General features: G+C 63.0%; 2 protein-coding genes across 2 annotated transcripts; one reads left to right on the forward strand and one right to left on the reverse strand.

Annotated features, from left to right (window-relative positions):
* Window positions 1-1,434: 1,434 nt before the first annotated feature.
* Window positions 1,435-11,280, forward strand: PKP3 (plakophilin 3). The gene is made up of 14 exons (XM_054390344.1): window positions 1,435-1,473; window positions 4,299-4,485; window positions 5,498-5,574; window positions 5,777-6,504; window positions 6,966-7,089; window positions 7,231-7,435; window positions 7,667-7,841; window positions 8,112-8,229; window positions 8,499-8,666; window positions 9,035-9,220; window positions 9,644-9,797; window positions 10,197-10,389; window positions 10,839-10,926; window positions 11,245-11,280. The coding sequence occupies exons 1-14, from the start codon at window positions 1,435-1,437 to the stop codon at window positions 11,278-11,280; spliced, it is 2,478 nt and encodes an 825-aa protein (XP_054246319.1).
* Window positions 11,281-12,987: 1,707 nt separating this feature from the next.
* On the reverse strand, window positions 12,988-15,469 carry SIGIRR (single Ig and TIR domain containing; the record flags this gene model as incomplete). Its single annotated transcript, XM_054390454.1, has 8 exons — window positions 12,988-13,190; window positions 13,341-13,515; window positions 14,045-14,195; window positions 14,269-14,371; window positions 14,449-14,592; window positions 14,706-14,846; window positions 15,047-15,177; window positions 15,279-15,469. Coding segments are annotated over 8 exons (1,239 nt in total), but the record flags the coding sequence as incomplete, so codon positions are not given.
* Between the last annotated feature and the right edge of the window lie 3,983 nt (window positions 15,470-19,452).

Consider the following 19,452-nt stretch of genomic DNA (forward strand, 5'->3'; position numbering starts at 1 on the left):
CTCTGGAATTGCTTTGTTGTGGGTGAGGGCTCTGTCCGCTGTGCAGGGAGTTGACCCTGTGGGCTCAGAAGTCCTGGGCTGGGCTGGCCCCGTGGTCCCCTGGGGCCACCAACAGGATCCCCAAAACCACCTTTCCTTAGGCACAGCTTTTCCATCAGCTTCCCAGCCAGGAGAGTTCAAAGCCACTGAGCAGGCATGGGGCTGAGCCAAAGCTAGAACTGGTGCTGGAAAGTACCACCAGTGCCACCCCTACTGGGGACACTGGTTCAGCCCTGCTGGGTTGGGATCCTTTTAGGAGCCTGCCAATGATGCCTGCTTAGGGCAGGGCCAGTAACCAGGTGCCCAAGGATTTTGTTTCTGCAGCCATTGCTCAGCTGGGGTCACAGGGGCCATGTGGGGACCATGAGGAGCCTCTCCTGGGCCAGGTGCTGGAGCCCCTGGTGACAGTGATGTGCAGGCAGGTCCCCACTCCCAGGGGAGCAGCACCAGTCCCGGGTGAGGCATTGGCTGGGCAGCTCGCCCTGCCCTGAGGGGGCACTGCCAAGGTGTTGGGGCTTGTTCAGGGCGGTGGAAGCCAACAGCAGCCTGGAGCAGCCTCCTTGTGTGGCTGTCCCAGCTGCGGGGCTGAGCAAGGGCTTGGTGGAGGGTGAGGGGAGTGGGGGAGCCTGCCCAACACCTCTGGGCTGAGAAAGGGACAAAGGTGGCAGCAGTGGCTGTGTGCAGTCCTGGGCAGTCACCTGCCCTGCAGCAGGCTTTGCCAGGGGGTCCCCCCTCAGTGGTGCCAGATGCAGTGTGGAGCCTGTGCTGTGGTGCTGGGGAAAGCACTGGCCCCCGAACTGGTTTGGCTCGTTTCAAACCCTCCCTCTCAGCTTATCTGGCTTCAAAGGGCTCCTGCTGCATCCCACGCACACAAACATGCTCCCTGTGAACCCGCGGGGGCCGGGGCAGCCCCCTGTGCTCCAAAAACCATGCCCCACTAGCTCTGCCTCCCCTCCATCTTCTGCTTTGGGTGGCCCCCAAACCCTCCTTGTGCCACTCATGGGGGCACCACATCGGGGGACCTCGAGGGGAGGCAGCAGCAAGGATGTCTCAACCCATGGCCATGGCAGTGGTGACCAATGGTGATTTTTGGGGGGGGAGCATCACGAAGGCAGCCGAGATGTGGCTCCACTGTTCAGGCTGGGGCAGCCCAGGCTCCTCCCCACTGGCACCGTGGCCATGCCAAGGCTTTTTGAGGAGCCACCAGCAGCCCCAGAAGCAGGCTCTGGGCTGAGGCGAGCGGGTTTCGGGCGCACATGCAAAACGCCGGCGCAGAGCCTGGTTGGGTAAGCTCCCGGGGCGGGCCCACGCCCCGGCCCCGCCGCGCACGGCAGCGCCCACCCCGCGCCGGGGCACCCGCACGGCGCCCAGGGCTGCACCCGCCTGCCCGGGAGGATGCTGCAGGGCAACGGCTCCCCGGGGCCACCCAACAAGGTACGTGTCGGCCGGTCCCGTGCCCGCTTGCATGGTTATGCCCAGCGCGGGTCCCCGGGGAAAGCTGGTGGTGCCTATCCCGTCGCTAGTCTCCATGTGCCAAGTGGGAAGGGATGGCACGGATGCCAGATTTGGCAGCTGCCTGGTCCTGGCTAGCTTTGGCCAAGAGGCTCTTTTCTTCCTCTCTTCGTGGCTCGCTTGCCCTGGTGCGGCTCTTGGCACATGCTGGCTGTGGCCAGGCTGCGCGGTGCCGCCTCAGCCACTCCCTGATGCAAACGCCGATGGCAGCGGCAGCCGTGGTGCTTCCCTGGGGACCTGCTTCTGGGCATAGGTGCTCGGGGGGGTGGGAGAGGGCAACGTGCACCTGGGGTCTCCCTGGGGCCAGGGCTCTGTCACCGTAGGGTAGGGAAGGAAGGGGAATGTCTCCAGACTGGGGGTCAGTGACTGTTTACAAACCCCTAGGATGAGTTTGTTTAATCCTGTGTCATGGTGACTGTGCCCAGATCCCTTTGGGAATTCCCCAGGCTTGTTCCAAACGTGGATTGATTTATTGGTCGTGGGGATTTTTTGGTTAATTTGCCCCTTTTGAAGTGTCCCAGCACAGCCCCACTCCTACCCTATGGCTTCCCCTATTGAGGAGATACTTTATGAGGTCAGTGCTGCCTCAACTGCCCTCCTCAAACCTTCCTCAACCCCCCACCCCCGCCCACAACCCCCAGTTTCCATACTAATGCTGCAAGGCAGTGTCACACCAGGGGATGAAGGCTTAGAAGGGAGGCAGAGCCTGGGAGGTATGGCGCTGTAAGCAGTCTCTGGGGCATCCCCCGAAGTCCCTTTGTCCCTGGGCATGGAGGGGCTCCCGGGGTGTCCCCAAGCCCCTTGGCACGGGGCCAGAGGGCAAGCAGTGGCTTGCCCGGGGAGCGACCCGCCCTGCCTGCCTGCTTCTGGGGGAGCCCATGATTCACCTGGGCTCGGAGGGCTGGGAGCGCCCCACTCAGCTCTGCCAACCTCGGTGTGCCCGCCAACGCTCCCGGCTAGGTGGTGCCCGGGTGGGAGAAGGTGGGGGTCCTTAGCCTTACTCCCGGGTGTTGTACCCGGGAAGGGTCAGGTGTGCCCCCTAAGCAAAGGGGAGGCTCGCAGTAAAACCATGAAATCGCTGGACCTACCGCCAAGAGCCGGCGAGGTGGCACCGGGGGTTTGGCAGCCCACGGGGTTTTGGGGAGGCACCAAAGTAGGCACCGTCACCCCAAAGCGCTCGCCGGCGGCTCTCGCCGCCCCGCCCCGGCACTGCCCGCTGCTCCTGCTGACGGCGGCACATTCCTCGGGGACTGCCCTTGCAGCCGAGCGCAGAGGCCATCCCGACCCTGGCGCTGACGTCTGTCTGTCATCGCCGGATGGCGTCAGCCTCGGCCGACTCCCTGGGCAGCGAAGCTTGTGCCAGCTGGGTTGGGAGCGGTGACGCCAGGCGCTGACCCGTGGCCGCGTTGCCACGCTCGCCCGCCAGCACCCCAGAGCCAGCCCCGGGCGCTGCGCCCGTGCCCGCGGGCAAACGCCCCGTGCCCGCCTGCCCGGGCAGAGCCTCGGGCAGGAGCGAGCAGCTCAGTTAGCGAGGCAGGGACCGAGGAGAGTGGAGGGAAGCGGCAGCGTGGGGGTGGCAGGAGCCGCTCCCAAGCTCGGTGGGCGCACGGCGTCCCCATCCTGGCCGTGCCAGGGTCGGACTGGGCAGCTCCGGGTGGGGCTGAGCCTAATGAGTAGCTGCGCGGTGGCAGCGGCTGAGTCACCCTGGGCTCGTTCCTGCAGCGCTCAGCTCCCCCCCTTTGTTTTTTTTTTTTATGATTATTGTTGTGTTTTTCACTCCCTGGCTGATTTGAAGAGCAAAGCAGGGAGGGCCACTCGTTACTGCCAATCACCCCCACGTGCCAGATAGGGTTGCCAGCCATGGTGGTGGGCACCTGGGGGAGCTGGGGTCAGTGGTGGGGATACCCCAGTGGTCCAGGGTTGGCTCAGGGCTCTGAGGCTTCCTAGGGAGGCTGCCTGGGGCTTGCTGGTGGGGCCATGTGGTGGTGGGGGTCTGGGTCTGGATGAGGAGCTCACCCAAGGGTCTGGGGCTCTCCTGGAAATTTGCTGAGGGGTCTTCAGTTCATTGGAGGGACAATGTGAGTGCCTGTGACCTAGTGGAACAGTCACGTGGGTCTCTGTGGGTCAATAGACAGGCAGCTAGGGGTCCAAGGCTCTCCAGTGAGGCCAGGTGGGGGTCCAGAGCTCCCTTTGGAGGTTGTCTGGTGGTCTAAGGCTCATTGGAGGGACAATGTGGATGTCTGGGGGTCAGGGGGCAGGCTGCCCCTGACAGGCCATATAGGGGCCTGGGTCTTGCCACAGGAACAACATGGGGGGCTGGGGCTCACTGGTGGGGCCACGTGGGGGTCTGAGTCACTACAGAGTGACAGTGTCTGAGGGTGGAGCTCACTGGTGGAGCTGCCCAGGGGGGCTCAGTGGGAAGGCTGCCTGGTCTCTCACCAGACCACCCTGGATACCCCCAGGGGTGTCTGCCTGCCTCATACCCTTCATCCCCACGAGGTCACCCCTGGGTACCTCTACCCGTGGCTGTGGCGGTGTCAGAAGGAGCCCGGTGCGGCCCCCTCCTTGCCGCCGAGGCGTGGCAGCGGCAGGGCGGGACGGGATGGGAGCCTCCCCACGGCTCTGGGAAGCCGCTGCTGCCGCCGCGCTCACCTGCGCAGGGCGGCCTCGACCTCTGCACCGCCGCCGCCACCACCACCACGGCCGCCATGCAGGAGACTAACACCTTCTTGCTGTCGGCCCTGCAGCCCGAGGCCGGCGTTTGCTCGCTGGCCTTGCCCTCGGACCGGCAGCTGGACGGCAGGAGCCGGGAGGCGACGGAGGCCCAGCGCCTGCGCAGCGCCCGCGTCCAGGAGCAGGTCCGCATCCGCATGATGCTGAGGGGGCAAGCGGCCACCCGCCCCGACGGCCCCGATCACGTTGATGGCAGCAGAGGTGGGAGAACCCCCGTGTACCCCCCCCGGGCAAACGTGACCCAGCAGGTGGTGGGAGCTGCTTGGCTGGTGTTAGGCTTTGGCTCATGCCCTGGCTTGGGGCTAGGGTCTTGCCCCCACCCTGACTGAGCCCCCCAGGTATTCCACCGAACCCCAGCAGCGGGGATGGGAGCCGCACCACCCCAGTGTGGGCTCATTTACCTCAGCCAAAGCTGGTGCCTCAGTTTCCCCACCTGGCGTTGGATAGGATCTTCACTGAGGGGGTCCCACACCCTGCTTTGGACTGGGGGGGGTGTTTTCTTGCCCTGGTGGATTCCTACCCGTCCCCCCCAGCCTTTGAGCAGTGCCTCTGGCAGGACTCCAACCAAGCTCCTCCATTTAACGTCTGCAGCCTCCGCCCTGCTGCTTCACCCAGCCAGGGAACAGGGTTTTACCGACCCCCGATCCGAGGCACTGGGGGACCTCCGCGGTGGGGAGAGACCCCCACCAGCACCCCGAGGGCTGCCCCAAGCTTAGGTGTGAGTCGCACTCCTACTGCTGCTGGGGTCGGTGGTGGCCTTCCCGTCCCTGCCGGTGGCCCTGGGGCGTTGGTGAGGCAGGAGGGCAGTGTGGGGTGCAGTGGGGTGGCAGGGTCCCTGCCAGGCTCCTGTTCTCGAGGTGGTAGAGCTGGGACTGGCTGTGGGGGTGCTTGGGCTGCCAATCCGGCTGTGGTGGAGGGTACCGGCTGAGCCGCCAGGTCCCCGCCAAGGTGGCAATTACCCCCTCGCCGTCGGGGAACGATGAAAGGCAGGGAAGCCACCGCTCAGTACTGCCACCAACGCCTTTCCTGCTCTCTGTCGCCGGCAGGCAGGCGAAGGCAGTGTCCTTCCACTCCCTCATCCCCCTCAGTGCTGCCGGCATCGCTGTGGGGCCCAAAGGAGGTGCCCCCAGGATGGGTTGGGGAATCTGTAGTCCCCAAGCCCAGCTCTTTGCCCCCAGACCCTCACCTTGACCCTTCTGTCCCTGTCCCACAGGTGGTCAGTATGGCACGGCTCTGCGCTCCTCCTTCAGCTCCCGCTCCCAGAGCAACGGCTTGGAGCCCAAAGCCTCGGTACGTACCAGGGGGATTTGCCCCCACGCTGTGCCACTGCCCTTCACTGTTGCAGCTGGGGGTGTTGGTGGGGACCCAGCCACCGGGTGCAGCTTCGGTTGCACCGAGGGAGGCTCTGGGCTCTGTCCTTTCCTCTGCCCATGGTGGAGATGGAGGAACAGGCTCGGAGGCATCCTCGACCTCTCTGTTCCCCCCCCTGCAGCTCTACCAGCCGCTGGCTAAGAAGGATTTCGGGACGCTGAAGGGCAGTGGCTGGTCCTCGCGCTCGGCCGTGGACCTGACCCCGCACAAGCGGATGGCAACCGTCAGCAACGGGGGCCTGGCCAAGGGCCGGGGGTACAGCGCCGGCTATGCCGTGCCGCTGGTTGCCAACGCCTCGCCGCGGCCCAGCTCGTTCCACGAGCGCACGTTCCGCCCACGGCAGCCGCTGGACACTCTGTCCCTGCGCTCGCTGCGTCTGACCGACGGCCCCCTGCAGCCCCCCGCCCTCGCCGACGACCGCTACAGCGTCGTCTCCGAGCAGCTGGATCCCCTGGGGCACCGTTCCATCTACAAAAGCCAAGGCAACGGCGGCTTCAGCCGCTCCTACCCCTTCGAGAGGCAGCTGAGCGCCGGCTCCGCCACCAAGGCCCCCTCCGAGTGGCTGGAGGGCAGCGAGGGGACCCAGGGCCGCACGATCCGCGCCCCGGCCATGCGCACGCTGCAGCGCTTCCAGAGCAACAACCGCTCGCGGCTCAGCGCCGGCTCCTATGGCAGCATCCAGGCGGCCTCGCAGGCGACCGTGAGCAGTTCCTACATGGGCATGGGGGAGCACAGCTCCCGCGCCCCCTCTGTGCGCAGCCTGGCTGAGTCTGGCCACCACCTGCAGGACCAGCGTGCCATGGAGATGTACAACGGGCACAGCACACTGCTCAGCCACCAGTCGGGGGGGTGAGTGCCAGGGGGCTGGTCTGACACCCGCTTAGTCCCACCTTAGTCACTTGGCTTGTCGAGGGCACAATCCTCCTTCTGTAGCCTTCATCTCTTTCTGGTCCAGCACCACCTTAAACCTCGTTCCCATCTTAGTCACTTGGCTGACTGACGGCCATTCTCTCCTTCTTAGCCCAGTGTTACCTTGCTGCAAGCAGCACAGCAGGAGGAAGGAGCTGTAGGGTATAATTTGGCCCAGTAGTGATGGACCATGGTGTGGGCTGACCTCTGAGCTCTGCATGTGGTCTTAGCTGAATGTCCAGGAGAGGAGCTGGATCTGGAGTTCCCTGTGTCAAGAGTGGTGGGGAGGGAGATGTGTGGATGGGTCTCTTCTAAGAGACAGAACATGGCGTGGTGCAGGGGTGGAGGACCCCTGTGGGCTGCTCTGCCTGGGCTCTTCCTCAGCTGCCTGTGGCTTCCAGGTTTGACGACATCGACCTGCCCTTTGCAGTGAAATACCTGATAGCCAGCGACCCCAACCTGCAGGTCCTGGGTGCTGCCTACCTGCAGCACAAGTGCTACAGTGACAGCAACGCCAAGAAGCAGGTGAGCACCCAGGAGCCGCAGGAGTCTGCACTGCCTCTGCCAAGGCATAGAGCAGCCTCGGGAGGGTGGAGGAGATGGAGGGAGCCCCCAGATGAACGAACGGGCCAGACATCTCAACCCAGCTGGGCTGTCCCTTCCCAGGCCCGGAGCCTCCAGGCCATGCCCAAGCTGGTGAAGCTGTTCAACAGCCCCAACCAGGAGGTGCAGCGCCATGCCACGGGCGCCATGCGCAACCTCATCTACGACAACGCCGAGAACAAGGTGGCACTGGTGGAGGAGAATGGCATCTACGAGCTGATGCGGACGCTGCGGGAGCCTGACGATGAGCTGCGCAAGAACGTCACAGGTTGGGGGCGGGGCCGGGGGCGGGTAGGGGCCGGGGCCGTCCATCTCTGCGGGTGGCACACGGTGCCCCCGCGCTGTGAATAAACTTGGGCTGCCACTCCATAGGGATGGCCTCTTGGCGTCCTCATTGCCCACCCTGTCCTGTGGCTGCTCCTGTGGTTGCCCTGGTGAGGTGAGGCAGGGGAGCATGGTCTCCATCCCTTCCCGAGACTGAGGATCTTGTTCTGTGCAGGGATCCTGTGGAATCTCTCCTCCAGTGACAACCTGAAGGATCGCCTGGCACGGGACACCCTGGAGCAGCTCACAGACCTGGTCCTGGTGCCTCTCTCTGGGCTGGGTGGTTCAGGGGTGATCCAGCAGAACCCTTCGGAGGCAGAGATCTTCTACAACTCAACAGGCTTCCTCAGGTACCTGCTCCATGCCAGCTCCACACCTCCTGCTGTGGGTAAAGCTTTGGGTAGAGGAAGAGGCACCACTGGTGCTGCACACATGGAGCAAGGTCTGGGGGGCTCACTCCTGGGATCCCTGTCCCTTGCAGTATTTGTGCATCAAGGCAAAGCCTAGCAGCCCCATGGGAGAGGCCTTATCTGCCTCCCCATGGTGGTGCCCTGTGGCAGGAGGGAGGTGGCCATGGGGAAGCTCCTTCCTGCTGCAATGCTCTGGTTTTCCCTGGGCAGGAATCTCAGCTCTGCCAGCCAGCAGACACGGAAGAAGATGCGTGAGTGCCATGGGCTGGTGGACTCCATGATCCACTATGTGAACAGCTCCCTGGAAGTGGGCAAGTCAGAGGACAAGGTGAGCCCTGGGAGCTGGATGCTGAGAGGGTTTGGGTGCCCTCAGGAGCCCTGGTCCCTCCCTCCTGCTGGCCACCGTGGCACAGTGGCCTGTCCTGATGTGGTGATGGGAAACCAGTCTGGTTCCATCTGGGCTTACTGAGCACCAGTGATATTACTGGGGTTGCCCTCGCCACGGAGCCCCATGGGATTGTGCCCTAGGGTATGTGCCAGCTGGAGATGCCCTAGTAGATGGCACCAGGACTGACACCCTCACGTTTCCCCCCTCAGAGCGTGGAGAATGCAGTCTGTGTCCTGCGCAACCTCTCCTACCGCCTGTACGATGAGATGCCTCCATCCTTCCTCCAGCGCCTGGAGGGCCACCGGAGGAACCAGAGTGGCACAATGACAGGGGAGCTGGTGGGCTGCTTTAGCCCCCAGAGCAGGAAAGCACGAGAGGTCAGTGCCTGGGCAGCAGTGGCATCGTGATGGCTGTGTCACCTGGGGCGGAGCTGGCACCAGGAGGCAGCCGGTGGTGGAGGTGATGCTGGGGTGGAGGTGGTGCTGGGGTGGAGGTGGATGCTGGCCTCAGCTGCTGGGTGGGACATGAGTGAGCTCAGCAGAGGGTGAATCAGGTGAGTGGGGTGAATCAGGGTGCTGAGCTCCCACTTTGCCATGCCGAGGGGCAGGACACAGCCCAGAGTGACCTGACAGGTCCCTCCAGCCTCCCAGCAGCTGAGGCGTGCAGAGAAAAGGGGACAGCAGCAGCAGGGGACACTGCAGAGGGGACACCTCCAAGTCTAACCATGCTACCCCTGTGCCTACAGCACTACCTGAACACAGACATTGTCACCTTCACGGAGGTCTCCAAGGACCCCAAGGGCATGGAGTGGCTCTGGAACCCGCAGATTGTGGGCATCTACAACCGGCTGCTGCAGCGCTGCGAGCTCAACAAGCACACCACGGAGGCAGCCTCGGGAGCCCTGCAGAACATCACCGCTGGAGACCGCAGGGTGAGGCCACACGAGGGGAGCGTCCCCAGGGCCTTGCCCTCTCTTACCTGGTTGTCCCTAATGCCTTGGTCCACCACAGCTGTGCCCAGGGAGTCTTCTTCTCTGGAGACTTTAAAAACCCACCTGGATGTGTTCCTGTGCGACCTGTGCTGGATTCTATGGCCCTGCTCTGGCAGGGGGGTTGGACTTGATGATCTTTGAAGGTCCCTTCCAACCCCTAACATCCTATGATCCTGTGCAGCTCCCTGGGGGTTGGCACCACCCCTTCCTGGGTGGGGGCCGTGGTGGTAGCACTACTTACCAGCCGGGCATGGGTCACCCTGAGCTGGCTCTGTTGAGCAAGAGGAGGAGGGTGGGTGGGAGCAGGAGGAGCGGGCTGGAGGGTCTGCCTGGGCTGGCTGCCAGCGGGTGTTTGCCTGGCAGTGGGCAGGCGTGCTGAGCCGGCTGGCGCTGGAGCAGGAGCGCATCCTGAACCCCGTGCTGGACCGCGTCCGCACCGCCGACCACCACCAGCTGCGCTCCCTCACTGGCCTTATCCGCAACCTGTCCCGCCACGCCCGCAACAAGGACGAGATGTGTGAGTGCTGCCCCACGCCTGCCTTCCGCCCTCTGCCTTCTCCCCTGGCCTCCAGATCTCTCCAGCCACACCTCAGTACCTTCTTGCCTGCTGCACCCCTGCTCGGCGCTGAGCAAGCGGTGGCAGCTCCATGCCTTGTCCCCAGCAACCAAACGCCCTCCGTGCCCTCTGCTCTGTCCCCAGCCTCACCATCTCACCTGGCTTTGCCCTCAGCCCCCCAGTCCTCTCCCAGGGGCCAAGGACTCTCAGCAGGCTCCAAAGGTCACAAGGGTGTCCCTTGGGCTGCCCCACAAGGCCTTGGCAGGACCCTTTGTCCCCTCATTGTCCCCAGGAGGCTGCAGGGTTCATCCCCGGGTTGTTGGGTGTCACCAGTACTGACGTGAGCCCTTTACCCTCCAGCAACCAAGGTGGTCAGCCACTTGGTGGAGAAGCTGCCGGGGAGCGTGGGGGACAAGGCACCGCCTGCTGATGTCATTGTGAACATCATCGCAGTCCTCAACAACCTGGTGGTGGAGAGCCCCATGGCTGCCCGAGACATTGTCTACTTTGATGGCCTCAGGAAGCTCTTCTACATCAAGAAGAGAAGGGACAGGTGGGAGCTCTCTGCCTGCTTTGCTGTCCCAGCTCCGTTCTGGGGTCCAGCCCTGGTCTCTCCTTCCTTCCCTGGTCCAGCGAGGTGGAAGAGAGTCACAACCAGTCTACCCTCCCAAGGCTTGGTTTTGGGAGTTCCCAGAGCAGTTTAGAGGGGACTCATGGCCACCTTCCAGTGCTTTGCCACCTCCTTAGGATGCCCCATCAGAGGACTGCCCATTGCTGCAGCCACCTTCTTCCCATCTGGACACTTCTCGGCTCTCCTGCCACAAACATTTGCCACTGGGCACACTGTGGTGGGCTCCAGCCTTTAGCCATCAGCCTCCTCCCAACAGCACTAAGTTCTCAGCTCCTCTGGGCCCCTCTAGGGTGGTATCCTCGAGCTGGCTGATGGGCTCCGTCCCATGCGCAGCAGTACCCAGAACTCACTGCCTTGTGTCCCTGTCCCAGCTCGGACCACGAGAAGTCCTCCAGAGCAGCAGCCAGCCTGCTGGGCAACATGTGGCAGTACACCAAGCTCCACCGGGACTTCAAGATGGTATGTGCCACCCCCTGAGGCCTCCTGCAGCTGCTGGAATGCTGGGATGGATTCCAAGGCAGTCAAGGCCAGGGGCTTCACCTCAGAAAGCCATCTCCCTCCAATGCTGCCAGGGGTGGGACAGGGATGGGGATGTCCCCAGAGCATGGTCCTGGGGGTGACACCTGCAGTGATGGGGTAGGGGCAGTGTGGCCATTGGTGCCAGAGCAGAGGGGATTTGTGTGGCATTCCCAGTGCCCAGCAAGGTGTGGGCAGGGTGTCCTGGCAGGAGTGCCAGCGCTGGTGCCACCTCTCTGATGGGTTCCTGTCTCCTTGCAGAAGGGGTACCGGAAGGAGGACTTCCTTGGCCTGTGAGGACACCCCCAGGAGCCAGACTCTCCTCACTGGGATGTGCCCCAGGGAGGCTGCTCACTGCCAGACCTCTGCTCTGTAGCATAGTCCCCACTGTGCCCCTTTCTCCTCCCCCTCTGCTGGGACCCCCTCCCCTGGGCAGGGGACACTCAGCCCTAAGCCCAGCCCCACTGGGACCTGCTCCCAGAGAGCTGTGGGGCACTGGGGGCACTCCTGCAATGCAAGGCCGGTGGGGAGGGGGCTTCTGGGGGCAGCCAGATCAGCTCCCCACATCATGGCATGCTGGGGGCTGGTGTCACCATGCTGGTGTGGGGTGCACCATGGGTTACATGCTCTGCCCTGGCTGGGCACGGGGCTTTGCATATCTCAGGGGGGTTCTGGGAGCTCTGAGGTGGCTTCCCAAAGTTTTATGGGGCTGTAAAGAGCTGGGAAGCGGGAATGGGGTGCTGCGTGCCCCCTTTGCCCAGGGACAGGGTGAGGAGTGTGACTGGAGAGGTTCATGCTCTCACCCCAGGTAGCCAGGGGCTCCCTGAGCCACACTGTCTCCATTCTTACGCCCAGCAACAATGTCCCAGTGCAGGCAGGGCCACCACTGTCACTCCCAGCCCACTGCTCTGCTCAGCACCAGGCCTGCTGGTGCTGGGTAAGCAGGATTTGGGCAGGGCTGGGCAGCTGCTGTTTGCTGGGCAGCGTCTCCCTGCAGGGTGGGGAAGATGCCCTTGGTGCCCTTGCTGCTAGACGTGGCTGGGGCAGGCAGGGCAGCAGGTCCAAAGCTCTCCCTGTGGAGATAGCAGCTGGGCTGGGGCACGAGGTGGGATGCAGGGGAGCTGTGGGGGGCTTTGGTCTGCTGGTGGGTTTGGGGCTGGGGGGGGAGATGCTGTGCTTGAGGGGCATCATGCACCCCACTGGGGAAACAGGGTAGAGTAGGTAGAGGGGAGGGGGGGTGAGGGACACCAGGTGGCACTGCCAGGAGGGGCCACATCCAGAGCTGGTGTGGACCCCTTGGTGTGCCGGCGCCCGATGCAGTCTGGGCTGGGGTCTCACAGTGTTTGTCCCCCCAGCTCTCAGGGTACAACCTGCCTGCCCCTCTGTGTCTCTGAAATAAAGGCCTTGAATGGTGCCTGCCTGTCTCCCTGCTGGCACCCAGGAGGGCAGGAGAGGAGAGGGACACCCAGCTCACCCTGCAGTGCCACCCTGCTTGCTGTGCCTGGGCACTGCTCTGAGTCACCATGGTGGGGATGTTGGTAGGAGGGTGGGATGGATACTGCCTGGGGTGGGGGGAGACCACCACTTCCACCCCAGTCCCTGCAGATGGACACCACCAGCTTGGTGCAGCAGCATTTTATTGCCTTCCCTGGGAGAGAAGGTGCCACAGCTGCTCCCATTGGGCATTCCCCAACTCCTGAGCAAGTGGCACTGGGGCAGGTTGCTGCCTGGAGAGCATTGCCCAGGCCAGTGCCTGTCCATGGTGCAGGACAAATGTCCCTTGGGCCCACAGTGAAGGAGAAGGGCAGCACCCAAGGGTGCCCAGGCTCTACAGGCAGGTCCTGGCTTTCTACCATGGAGCCTCCTGCCAGAAGCCAGCTTCTGTCCTCCCCGTCAAGGGTTTGGCTTCGGTCCCACCGTGAGGCTCAGGCTCCTCTGACCACGACCTGGGTCTGTGTGGCCCTGCGGGGAGGAAATGCTGCCTTTGCCAGCCCATGGCTCTGCTCAGAGGTCATCCTCTGTCACCAGGCAGTAGAAGTCGGTGCGGGCACCGTAGTTGCGCGACCCCAGGTCCGAGACATCAAGCTCTGGTCTGCGGCCGTCCCTCAGCTGCTCCTCCTCTGTCCCGCCGGCAGCAGCCATCGTGGGAGCTCCAGGGCCGCCGATGCGGGGAGGGGGAGGACTTCTGAAGATACACCCTCGGAGGCCTGGAGGGAGCATGGAAATGGGTTTGAGAGAGTGAGGAAGGGGCTAAATGGAGCCTGTCTGCCGTGGCAGGGGGAAGCAAGGCCCAAAGGTGACCGCCAGTGCACCTCTGGTCCCCCCTAGGAGAGGCAGCAAGTGACAAGGACCTGTACCGAGGTCCCCGTCAGGTTGGAGGTCTCCACCACTGTCCAGGTAGCTGCTGTGCAGGATCAGCATGGGGTCCTTGTCCTCCTGCAGCTGGGTCTGCGGGTCCCCCACGGTCCCCTGGAAGGACACCTTGCAGGGCAGGGCCAGGCACAGCTCTTTCCAGAAGTCCGAGGAGGGAGTCTGCATGGGGCAAGGAGAAGATGAGCCAGGGTGGGACCACCATGGAGCCCAGCCCAGGACTGGTGCAGGCTTTGTGGGGCTCAGCTCCCTCCTGCCGGCTTTGGGAGCTGAGCCAAGGCATGGGCTGTGCCTCTGGCGCGGCAGCGTGCCTGTGCCAGCAGAAACCGGCCCGACCTGCTCTGCAGGGCTCCTGCTCCTCAGGGCTCCAGCTCCCAGCCTGGCCCCAACACAGCTGGAGCAGCCATGGGGCAAAGCTGCACCCTCGGAGCTGAGGCTTCATCCTGGCACCACAACCCAGGGAGAGCCTGGATTGGCATGGGGTTCCTGATGGCACACGTCTGGGGAGCGGGCACCCAGATCTAGGGCTGTGTTAGTCGGGGGTTTTAAGCTGCCTCTAAGAGGTGAGTGCCCCCAGCCTGCTTTGCAGGAGCTCTGAAGCACAGGGAGCAGTCCCAGAGCATCCCAGGGGGGGCTGACACAGAATGGGGCACTAGGGATGGAGGTGGCCAAGGTGCTGGACAGCTCTCACCATGGAGCCAGCTCTCCACACCAGCAAGGTCACCACGTTCCGGTGCTGCCTCAGCAGGCTGATGGCAGGGTGGCTGATCTCTCGGTACTGGCTCTCGAAGACGATGAAGATTGGTTTCTTAGAAAGCTCCAGCAGCCTCCAGAGCCCTTCCCTGCGAGACAGGCGTGCGGCAGGAGAGGAGAAACCTTGCCAGCACCTCGGGAGGACGCTGGAGCTGCTCCTACCTGAAGCTGCTGTTGCACCAGTCCTGCTCCAGGTACGCCACGGACAGGACCACGATCAGGCGCCGGCAGCGGCTGACGTTCATGATGAGGTCGGCTGAGGGCTCTGCGGGCACAGCGATTCAGAGCCCCCGGGTGCTGGTGCCACCCCTCTGCCCGACCCCCCGCGGCTCTGGTACCCACCTGAGTTGGGCAGGATGGTTTGCTCGTCCAGGAAGAGTTTGTAGCCGTAGCGGTTCTCCAGCTGCGGCTTCAAGATGAAGTTGACAAACTTCCTGTCGTCGGGGCTGGGGGCGTGCGAGACGTAGGCATCGTACAGCTTCCCGTCTGGGGACAGCCGTGGGGACAGGGTTGTGGTGCTGGGGAGGGCTCTGCCCAAGGGTCCGGGGGCTGTTTCCCCAAGCTGAGCAGTAGCTCTGTGCCCGTCCCCAGCAGCTCACCGTTAATCTCCAGCTCGCCGTAGCGGTTCCGGTACCAGAGGAGCGCATTCAGGCGGCACCGGACGTAGAGCCCAGCCAGAAGCATCAGCAGTGTCAGCACCAGGAGGGCTGCCAGCACCGCGGGCACGTGCCCTGCCACCTCTGCAAGGACAGGGAAGGGCACAGTGAGTGTGGCTGATGGCCCGGCAGGACTGTGTTTGGTGCACACCTTGTGCACTGCCCTGGCAGAGGTAGTGATGCCCCAACACCCACTTTGGTGATGCCCACAGGGCTGCTGCTCCTGCCCTAGCCAGTGGGCCCTCCTTGGGGGTGTCCCCTCTCTGTGCCCAGCACCTCCCTACCCGCTCGCCGCAGGGTGAAGGTGGCAGTGGCATTGCTGACCCAGCAGGCAAAGACCCCAAAGTCGGCGTCGTGAGTGAGGTTGAGCTGCAGGACGCTGCTGAGGAGCTGCTCAGAGCTGTTCTGTGCCAGCCTGGGGGAAGAGGGGGCCGCCGTGGGTGGGGGCATGAGGTGACCCACCCTGGCAGGCAGACAGACAGACAGACAGAGAGACATACCCCCACGGCTCCTTACCAGGTGGTGTCCTGCCTGCTCTCATTTCCCAGCCACTGCCCATCCTTGCTCCAGGCTGGGGCAGGCTGGCAGTGCTCGGCAGCTGCCCAGCCCACGGTGCAGTTCAGCTCAACCTGGCTCCCCAGTGCCAGGTCCAGTGTCTTGTTGGCAGCTGGGACAAGGATTTTGGGGTGCACGCTGCAATGATCTGTGAGCACAGTGGGAAGGGGGTTTCAGATGGGAAAGCTGATCCAGCTGCCAGCTGGGTGGGTGACTGTGGTGGCCGTGCCAGCTCCCCTGGAAAAACTGAGCTGTGCCCCGGGGGCTGGCAGGAGCGGTGCCCATGGCAGCTTTGCAGCAGGCTGAGCTGGTTCCTGGGGCTGGGACGGACCCTGGCCTGTCCTTAAAAGGCCCAGCTGGAGCAGGTACTTGCCCCCCTGCGAGCAAGGGGTCCTTCCTAGCTGGAAAGGGGTTGAAGTGTAGATTTTGGAGCCTACCTGCCATGGCGTGCCCAGGCGAGCGGTGGGGGAGCTGCTGGCAGCACTGCAGGGCAGCCCTGGCAGGAGGGCCCCCACAGAGCGGTGTCTTCCGGGGGACAAAGTCCAGCTGCAGCTGTGGCAGGGCAGGCTGACTGGAATGGGTCAGAAATGGCTCCGTGAGTGGGGGCTGCTCCAGGCTGGGCCAGAACAGGGAGAACTCCAGGAGCCTCCATTGCTTCCTGCAGAGACTGGGGTCCTGGGGTGGGCAGGTGCCAAGGCTGTGGCCTGCCCATGGCTCAGTGGGCAGCATGTCAGCTGCCCTCCCTGCACAGCACTGACTTGCTGCCTTTCGTGCCTGTGAACTGGCAGGGAGATGATTGATGACCAAGTGGTGGCTGCAGGACACAGCAGAGGCCAGCCAGGGGAAATGAGCTGTGGCTGTAGGTCAGCCATGGGATGTGCAGCCCCTCCCCAGTGCCCCTGGCCGTGGGTAAGGGGCTCAGTAGGGACCCCTTGGTGCTGCCACCACCCTGTCTTGCCTGCAGTGCTGCCTCCAGCCTGACCTGCCTGATGAAACTGCTAATGAACCAGGGGTGGTTTATTTATAGCAATGCATCTAGGTGCTGCCTTCTGCAGGGACATCTACCTGGGTGCTGGCTTCTGCAAGGCAGTGTGACTGTGAACACAGCCAGCAGAATGCTGGGACCAGGAGGGATAAAAATCTCTCCCAGGTGCCTCTTTCCCCAGAGCTGCTTTGCTCTCAGCTGCAGAGTGGTGTTGGGGAGGAGCAGGGCTGTGGAGGCTGGGCTGGTCCCTGGACAGGCCACATCCTTGCTGGTGTGACATAGGCAGGGGTCTGTGGGCAGCCCTGCCCTGAGCAGCCATGGGGGCACCTTGCTTGCCTTTGGCACAGCTGCCCTAGAGCCAGGTGTGAGTGAAGCCATGTCTCAGGGTACGTGGGGGACAGTTATAAGGTGTGCAGCTTGGGCAGCTGCAAGGTGGTTTATGCCTCGAGGATTAATTTGGCTTCTCCTTGACTTAGATGGACAAGCAGAGGCTAGAGAAGCCAGCACTGCTCAGATGGTCACCCACATGGACCCTCACCCTGATGGGCAGAAACCAGGAAGACTCAAGAAGCTTCAGCCTGGCCAGAGAGGTGAGGGAGGCCCTGGGCACCTCCACGGCCCCATGAAGCCCTTCTGCTCTGGGGCTCGAAATGACAATGGATGCCCAAAGCGTGGGTGGGTGCAGGGCTGCCGTCCGTGAGGGAGGAGGAGCTCAGGAGGCTGGGCAGCAGCATGCTCCTGGTTCCTGCACCTTGAGGTTGGGGACACTCTGGATTTGTGGTGCTCCAAGTGTGGCAGAGAACAGTGCAGGGTGAAAGCAAGGGTTGGGCTGCGCCATTCCCTGGAGTATGGCCATAAGGCAAGCAAGGCAGGCAGGGAGGCTGCAGGGCTGTGAGTGCTGAAGGAGAATGTGGAGCCAGGGGAGCAGCAGGGCTGGTGGGGAGAGGGAAAGCCCTGAAGAGCCTGGTCCAGACCCTGCTGAACCTGGCAGCGACATGGAAAGGGGAGGAAGGAGAGTGGCATTTACCTGCAAAGCTTCCTGGTGCCCTGGCTGCAGGCTCCCTGCCAGCCACGTCTCCTGTGTGCTGCTCCAGACGACTGCACCTCCCAGATCTCTGCTTGGGCTTTCTCTTTTTTTGGGGTCTTTTTAATAATGTATTTATTTTCCTCCCTCCCCAGCTCAGCCCCTGCCCTTCACCACCCCAATCGCCGAGCGCCAGGCTGGCAGGAGGGGTTGGCTGTCCCTCCCTCCTGCTGCTCCACCTCCATCTCCACCTGAATCTGTAGAAGAAAAAACCAAAAACAAAACCCCAACAACTCTGGCTTTTGGGAGGGGAAAAGAAAGAAAGGGAAGAAAAAAAAAAAGAGAAAAAAGGAGGGGGAAAGTAACCCAAGCAACCCACCCATCCTGCCAGGTGCGTGCAGGTTGCACAAGGAGGAAACCTGCCCCACTCTCCCTGGCTGGCAAAGCCCACAGAGGTGTCCAGACAAGATGGAACCTGAAGCCAGAGCCCTCCCCACCGGTATTACCGGCTCGCCGGGCCCCAGGGACACCCACAGGCACCCCTGGAGCATGTTTCGAGGACTTGGGGGGTGTCTGCTCAGCGCAGCGCTGCGGGGAGAGCACATCTGGGAGCATGATTTGCTGAGCACCAACAAACTCGGCACTGTCAGGCTTTGTTCAGGTGAGTCACTGACGGAGGGAGGTGGGGGGAGGCTGGGCGGCCATGCCCGCAGGCATCTTGGGGTCTGCTGGTGGTTTCTTTCCCCTCCATGATTTTAAAAGCCTCTTTGCAAGTTGAAGGTGGTGCCATGGGGTGGTTCCTCCAGCTGATGCTGGCTGCAGAGAGCTGGGTCCAGTTGTGCCCACTGGCTGGCAGATGGAGATCGCTGTCAGTAATTATCAAGGAGGTGCATTAGATCCCCGGCGAGCCCCAGGCGGAGGCTGCATTCCCAGCGGCGGCACCGCCTATGCTGCAGCCAGCCTGGGCTGGTGTAAGAGAACTGGCCTAACCCCAGCCTCTGAGCAGGGAGAACACTGGCCAGCACCACGGAAGACACTGGCCAGCACATGTTTTAGGGCCAAAAAATGCTGTCAAGAAGCGATTTTCCTCTTGCAAGGCCACGGCTCTAGCAGGCTCGGGGATGGTGTTGGGTCCTGGTACCGTCACCAGGCTCAACAGTGGTACCTTCCACGCCCTGCACTGAGGCTGGGGTGGGTAAACACCAGGCCGGGAAGGGTCCTTCAGCTTTCCATAGTCCCTGACTTTGAAAAAAGAAAAACGCTCAAACCTTCCCTTTGCAAATAAAGAGTAACCCCGACCCAGAGCAGCGGGGCTGAGCACAGCCGTGCGCGACTGGGACGGGCAGCGACCATGCCGCTCCCCACCCTCAACAGCCGGCACCGCTTCCCTTCTAACTCTTTATTTATTGCTCTTCGTTTAGCGACGCCGGTCGCCGTCCGGTCGCACAGCGCGGGGCTGGCCTCCCGCCCATTGTTCCCACGACAACTGCCCAGCCGGCAGTGCCGGGTACTGTAGTTCTGTCCCCGCACGGGGGAGGGCAGGGCGTGGGGCCAGGGAAGCAGCGCTGACAAATGCCCTGGGCTCGTGTGCAGCCGGTGCCCGCAGCACAGGGCCTGCTGGCTCCGGGTCGGGTGTCAAGGTCCGTGTGGATGTGGTCAGGGCAGTGGCTGCCTGGCTGCTGTCAGCAAGAGCAGGGCAAAGATCTTCCCTCTGGGCTGGGCTCTGGTGAGGCCACATCTCAAATCCTCCATTCAGTTTAGGTCCTACACTCTGAGAAGGATGCTGATGGGCTGGAGCATGTCCAGACAACGGCGATGAAGCTGGGGAAGGGTCTGGAGACCTGCACGGTGGGATGGCTGCAGCCTGTGCCTGACTTTTAAGTACAGAACTAGACCAGCCCTGCTGAAAGACTTTCTCCTGACCTACGCTGCTCATGTGTGCTTATCTGGGCTTTGACCCCTGAATTCTGCACACAAACCCCTCTTGAATGCAGGTGTGTGGGGGTGGCCCCAGCCAGCCTGGAGGGTGTAAGGAGGGGATGCCTCAGGCTGGCAGGGCTGGGGTTTAGGCTAGCAGGAGGTCACCCTTGTTAGGCCTGGCACTCGGGGGACTGTGTGCAGCTCAC

Source organism: Indicator indicator, chromosome 21, assembly GCF_027791375.1.
Source record: "Indicator indicator isolate 239-I01 chromosome 21, UM_Iind_1.1, whole genome shotgun sequence".
Classification (NCBI taxonomy): domain Eukaryota; kingdom Metazoa; phylum Chordata; class Aves; order Piciformes; family Indicatoridae; genus Indicator; species Indicator indicator.